The sequence below is a fragment of the Populus alba genome, chromosome 18 (assembly GCF_005239225.2).
Source record: "Populus alba chromosome 18, ASM523922v2, whole genome shotgun sequence".
Classification (NCBI taxonomy): Eukaryota; Viridiplantae; Streptophyta; class Magnoliopsida; order Malpighiales; family Salicaceae; genus Populus; species Populus alba.
In genome coordinates this window covers 8,454,899-8,460,915 of record NC_133301.1, presented here as the reverse complement: position 1 = coordinate 8,460,915, position 6,017 = coordinate 8,454,899, and the positions used below count along the sequence as shown (strand labels likewise).

The window sequence follows — 6,017 nt, the reverse complement described above, 5'->3', positions numbered from 1 at the left end:
TTTTGGGTAGTGTTTGGTATGTTGGATAATACTGGTTGGACCGGATAGAACTGGACAAATAATTGTCTAGACCTGTGTTTGGTGTGTCTTGACATGTGTTTGGTGTGCTTTGGATTGAACTAAATAATTTATCTTATTTTTTTGTTTAGCACTAGACAAGACTTAGTTGACTTGAGGTTTGGACCGGTTCGATTTAAGAAATAATAGAGAAATAATAGAGGATGGATTGATCCGATTTAACCCAGTCAAAAACTAAAGTCAATCCGTGACTCGATCAATCTAAAGATAATACAGAGGTATAAATTTTGACAAGGCTTCTTTGATGTTTTTTTTTTTTTTTAAATTGGATCGACCTGAGTTGATTATCTTGATGCAAGACTTGGGTCTTGTTTCAAGTCGATTTCTTAGTTAAATTTTAAAATTATAATAATAATTATTTATATTTTTACGTTAATTTGGGTTAATGGTCAAACTCAATCCATTACTAGAGTCGTGCCTTGAGTTAAGTAAAGTTTTAAAAGTATAGTAACTATATTTTTATGTTGACTCAAGTCAATGGTCAACTTGGCTTTCGACCCGGGTCAACTCAAATCGAGTTTTAAAATTATAATAATAACTATTTTTATTCTTATATTAACCAGTATCAATGGTCTACTTTAATTGTGATCCAAGCCTAGCCTCGAGTTAATTTCTAAGCCGAGTTTTAAAATTATAATAATTATTATTTTTATTGTTATGTTAACCTGAGTCAATAATCAACCTGACTTGTAACGCGATTCTAATTTTAGGCTAACTTTTTAATTGAATTTAAAAATTATAATGATTATTATTTTTATTTTTATATCAATAATCAACTCAATTATTTTTACTTGTATTATTGACAACTCAACCTATAACTTGATCTTGTCTCGAGTCATGTTTTAAAATTATAAAAATGTTTTCTATCCTTAATCTTTGTGCAGCAAATTAAACAAGTTTATTCTATTATTTTTCAGTGGAACAAAAATTTATCTACTACAACAGCTTTAGATATAACAAAAATTAACTTTTATACAATCTAAAAATACATCAACAACTCCATAAAATGGAATCCATTTGGCATTGTTGAAACTCAGAAAGTAATGGTACATGCTTGAACCTGTTCAGTGTGACCACGTTCGGTGAATATCAAATAAAATAAAAAAAATTTGAATACTATTTTAATGTTTTAATATGAAAAGTAAATTTTAAAAATAAAAAAATATTATTTTAATGTATTTCAAATAAAAAATATTTTAAAAAGATATAAACTACTGTAACCAACTACAGCAAAAGTTAATTTTTTCACCAGGAGCAACGAAAGCTTAATTATTGTTAAAGGATGTGACTGGATATTTCCAGTGGATGTGGCTGGAAATTATTTGTGAAGATCTTTGAATCCCTAGATTTTTAGAGACGTAAAAAATGGAGATGCAATCCCTGGAAGAAATTAGAAAAGAAAAACTCATCGCCAAATGTTGAACTCATGATCATGCGACTGGCAGTGCTGCATTTTTATTTTTTTTTTTTTTTTTCGTGTACCTGTTAAGGTTCATTAATAAACTCTATGCCAAAGGAAAAAGAAATTAACCACAGACAAACCACTTCAAGGGAAAATAACAAGTAGCTCGAGCTTGCCTGCCTCAGACACCAGCGATCCGCAGGCCGGGGTGGCAACTGATGTGGCTTGATCAATGAGAGACTGATATGATAGCTATAAAAGCATTTTACCGTTTCATAAACTCCAGTACATAAAGAAGGAGATGGCCTATTCTCCAATTCCTTGTCCAAAAAACATCTGCAACTGAAAATCTAGGAAGAATGCATTCCGAGTAATTTCACTCAAGGGTCGCCTTCCAGCATCTGATCAGTAACGGCGCCGATTGAAATAACTGGTAGAGGCTCCAAATAGTCAAATTCATCTGTTATTCCTGCCTGTACGTAGATTTGAAAGGAAAGATCTCAGTGACACAAAACCTATAAAAGTAGAGCCTGTGGACACATGCTTCTTCAAAGTACTAAAAGAAACACAAGCTCAAAAACATGGAGACCAAGCATGTTAAAAGGGATGACCAAATCTAAGAAAACATCAGATTTTAACAGGAAATTAACACATTGATTTTAGACAAACAAATCAAAGAGCTCTCTTTATGTACAATCTGGGACAACCAGAAATTAGACAAACAAATATACAAATGAAGGGAATTGCACCGTTTAAGTTCAAAACTATGAGTGCATGACTGTCATATGATAGTGTCACGCCTAGGAGGTGTTTGGACCTAGATAAAGGAGGAGCAAATACAGTTCTTCTCATTTGTGGTATTGGAGGCAGCATCAGTTTGTGGCTCAAATGTTACAACGGGGAACAATTGTTTAAACACCAATAAAAAATTATGAAACTTACCTCCTGATACATATTTTCAAGCTGCTCTTTGGCCTGAGGGAAATTGTTTGAACACCATTGTCGCAATGTGAAAACGTTATCTGTAAGGGTTTTTTTTTTTTTTTTTTTACCATGATAGATAAGATTCATTGGAGTTAAAATTTTCATGGAAACAGATCAAAGATAAATAATATGAAAAGGAAAATAAACAATGTGTATATGGCCAAACCTGTCCATCTATTTGCTGCCGCATGGGCAACTTCAATAGCTTCCTCTGCAATATTGAAATTAGGACCATCAATATGTCTTCAGGGATGATAAACTGATCAAGGAGTTAATTACTGTTGACTGAGCTATAAAAAGATGTTTTGGGACAGAATACAAGAGTTTGGGGATCAAACAAAGATAGAGATTTCTTTACTCATTGCTTGAACGGCAGCAGGATCATTGTCTGCATACTTCTCCATCTCCTCCTGATGAAATAGAAGTGTTGGAGAATTGGTGATCTGCTCATTTTCCTAAATGTATAATAAAGGGATAGGATAAACCTTCAGTTCGTTATACTTCATTTCAATGGTTTTCAGCTCAGCCAAAGCCTCTTCTCGTTCATCCTGGTAAAAAGGTTGAGAGACAGGCTAATTCAGCCCAACAGGAGTATCATCCAATCACAATGAGGAATGGAACTTAGTAAACTCACAGATTCCTCGCGCCCTTTCCTTAATGCTTCACACTGATCAACAAGTTCTGCATGCCGCTTCTTACTGCTTTGTAAATCAGAATTAAGTTTGCGGTGCACAGTCCTCAGCTATAAAAACAAAAATTTTCATGTTAATGAACCGATTATAAAACCAAGTTTGTGAAATTCAAGCAAAGAAGTAAAACACGTAAAAAACTTCACCTGATTTCCAGCACAGCTAGGAAGACTCCAAAAATATACCTGAAATTTCAAAATTACGAAAACCATTAAGTACCTAGACACTTCACGTTTTGAAGTGGGAATCAGGAGAAGCATACTCACAGAAGTCCCGATCTTGTCTTTGGAAGCAAGGTCATCATCCACTAAACTCTGGACAACATCTTTCACGGACTGGCTAATCACACCTTTCTTGGGGCCCGATTTCTCAAGTTCCTTTAGCTGGAGTTATGAGAATGCGTAAGCAAGTTTCCAAGTCAAAGAGGGCAAGGAGGAAATTAGCACCTTGAGCATGAGATTTCAAAGTGCATGCAATTAACATCATAACACTCACGAGGAAAAAGTCTTGTGAATCATAAAAGATCTGAAGAATCTTCTCGCGCTTCTCTTCCAAAGAAAGACCTCGCTTCTTGGACTACAGCATCACAGAGCGCATTACACCGAAGAAGAAGAAATCGATTAAGTTATGAATAAATTACATTCAGCTAGACATTTCATCGAGCAACTGAAGTTTGTCACCAAACCGCAGAAGTTGATGCGAAGCAAGAAAGAAAAACAATTAAACGAAGAACAAGAAAGGATTGGTGATTCAATCATTTTATTGACAAGATCTACCACAACTACATCAAACAAAACAAATCACAGTGAGATAAAATAATTATTTAATTACCATCGGAATTAGCCTTTTGCTTTGCTGCTGATAATCGATTATTCAGCTCTACTGATTGCTAAACCTTTCTCTCTCTCGAAACACTAAACACACCACACAGCGGATTGTGGAGGACCCACGATGCCAGATACCTACTAAGGAAGGCGTCTGTTTTGGCGGGAAATCCTGCTGCCTCAAATTACTGTATTGTCCAGCTCCACTTTTTGTTATTCCTATTTCACCAGTTGCTTTTTAAATATATTTTCATACTAAAATAAATATTAATAATATTTTTTTAATTTTAAACTACTCCTTTATCTTTTTTCTTTTAGTTTTTTCAACAACTTTCACTCTATGTCGCAACATTTAAGGCTAAAATATGATAAAAATAAAGTTTATAATCAAAATGTAAATTAAAAAATTACATGGACTAAATAAATTTAAATTGAAACTTCAAAGATCAATCAAACTAAAGTTTTCTATGCACTTTTAACGGTGGGCTTTGTGGGTTTATTTTGATTCTTTTTCCTTGAAAGTTTTTTATTTGTCAATTTTAATTGTTTCTCATATAATTATTCTTTTGATTTGAGTTCTTAATTTTCAAAGACATTGTATGTACAAATGAAAATTTTCAAAGACACTTTTAAATTTTTTTACTTCAACATATTTTATTTCGTAATCTATATTGAATCAAATGAAAATATTTCCTCAAAATTAGATCAATTAGTTAAATTATATAAAAAAAAAATTACTATGACATCACTAGTAAATGTAAAATAGTTTGTAACAACTTATAATGGTTAGAATATCATTTTTTTTTTTTAATCTAAAACAATATAAAGAAGTAGTTTCCTACAAATAGACAATTTAAACCATATTAAATAAAATATTAAATCACGTGGGTTTTTCATTGAGCTCATTTATGGTGAAAAGCGTTTAGAACTATAGTGAAATTATCCTTTTATCTTTCATCCTTTAATTTTTAAAGCCTTACTTGACAAGTAGGATAGTTTTTGTATAGAATCAATTTGTCATTTTTTATTTGTTTTGGGGTAGCATTTTTTTTTAATAACAGTACAATTATTGTATTTCCCTTAGAGAATAAATAATCAGAACCTTTGGTCCAAAGACTGTATAATAATTTTAATTTTATCATGAACAGTTGAATTATGCAGGTACCCTTACTATGTAAATTTGTTAGCCTGGTTTTCAGTGGTTTGATTGTCATTTCCTAAAGTTTTTTTTGTTATTGTTATTTAGCCCTAAGAGGGTTTTTTGTTTTTTTATATAATTTTATGAATAGTTAAATTACTTCATTGCCCTTGCCATTCAATTTTCTTTAGCCTTGACTTCAAGGGCTTGATTGTAATTTTATAAAGATTTTTTTTTTATTGTTGTTTAATCATAGAGATATTTTCAGTTCTGTGCACATAAAAAAAAGTTGTCAACATGTGGTAGCCGCTTCGTTGTCTTCTAGCGGCGCGTGCATCTAACAACAATGATTAACATCAAGCTTTCACCACATCATTCTATGGTCTTGACGGCATTTTCCTCCTTGGATGATATGTGTATAATAATGAGGTGTGGTGTGACATCAATTGCCTTTTTTTTTTTCCTTTTCAGATTATGTACTGGCCATGCAAAAAATTATACAAGCCCTTTAATTTTTTTTATCTTTTGATTCAATTTTTCTTCTTTTAATTACAGTTATTTTATTTACATTAATTATTTATAATTACATTTTATTTTTAATTTCATTTTTAGTAGGTGACACGTCAACCTAACTGCTAAAACCTAATCTCTGTAAAAAACCATAGCATGATAAAAACTTGTCGACATTTTTTTTTTTTTAAATAAACATTTATGCACACATATGCATGTAAAAAAAAACATAGTTTTATAAAAATAAAACTAATATTAATGCGAATCCAATAAAAACAAAATGCAGGATGAATAGTAACTTACTAATTTTTATTGGCTGATAAGATACCAGCCTTTCCATTTTCTTTTTGAGGAATCTTTACGATTGAAACCACTTTTCCTTCTTCCCTTTT

The 6,017-nt window shown here is 31.8% G+C and overlaps 1 protein-coding gene across 1 annotated transcript; it reads right to left on the bottom strand.

The window, feature by feature from the left end:
- Nucleotides 1–1,701: 1,701 nt before the first annotated feature.
- On the bottom strand, nucleotides 1,702–4,187 carry LOC118054171 (meiotic nuclear division protein 1 homolog). Its single transcript, XM_035065644.2, has 10 exons — nucleotides 3,985–4,187; nucleotides 3,649–3,729; nucleotides 3,420–3,536; nucleotides 3,300–3,338; nucleotides 3,099–3,206; nucleotides 2,950–3,012; nucleotides 2,823–2,874; nucleotides 2,631–2,675; nucleotides 2,423–2,502; nucleotides 1,702–1,953 (listed from the first exon to the last, which is right to left on the bottom strand). Exons 1-10 carry the CDS (start codon nucleotides 3,985–3,987, stop codon nucleotides 1,861–1,863), a joined length of 681 nt encoding a protein of 226 aa, XP_034921535.1. The 5' UTR covers nucleotides 3,988–4,187; the 3' UTR covers nucleotides 1,702–1,860.
- Nucleotides 4,188–6,017: the final 1,830 nt, after the last annotated feature.

Bases quoted from the DNA above. Each gene is read 5' to 3' on its own strand.
- LOC118054171 (XM_035065644.2), bottom strand. The intron at 3,537-3,648 runs GTGAGTGTTATG...TCATAACTCCAG, and splicing joins ATTCACAAGACTTTTTCCTC to CTAAAGGAACTTGAGAAATC. The intron at 1,954-2,422 runs GTAAGTTTCATA...ATCTACGTACAG, and splicing joins TTGAAAATATGTATCAGGAG to GCAGGAATAACAGATGAATT.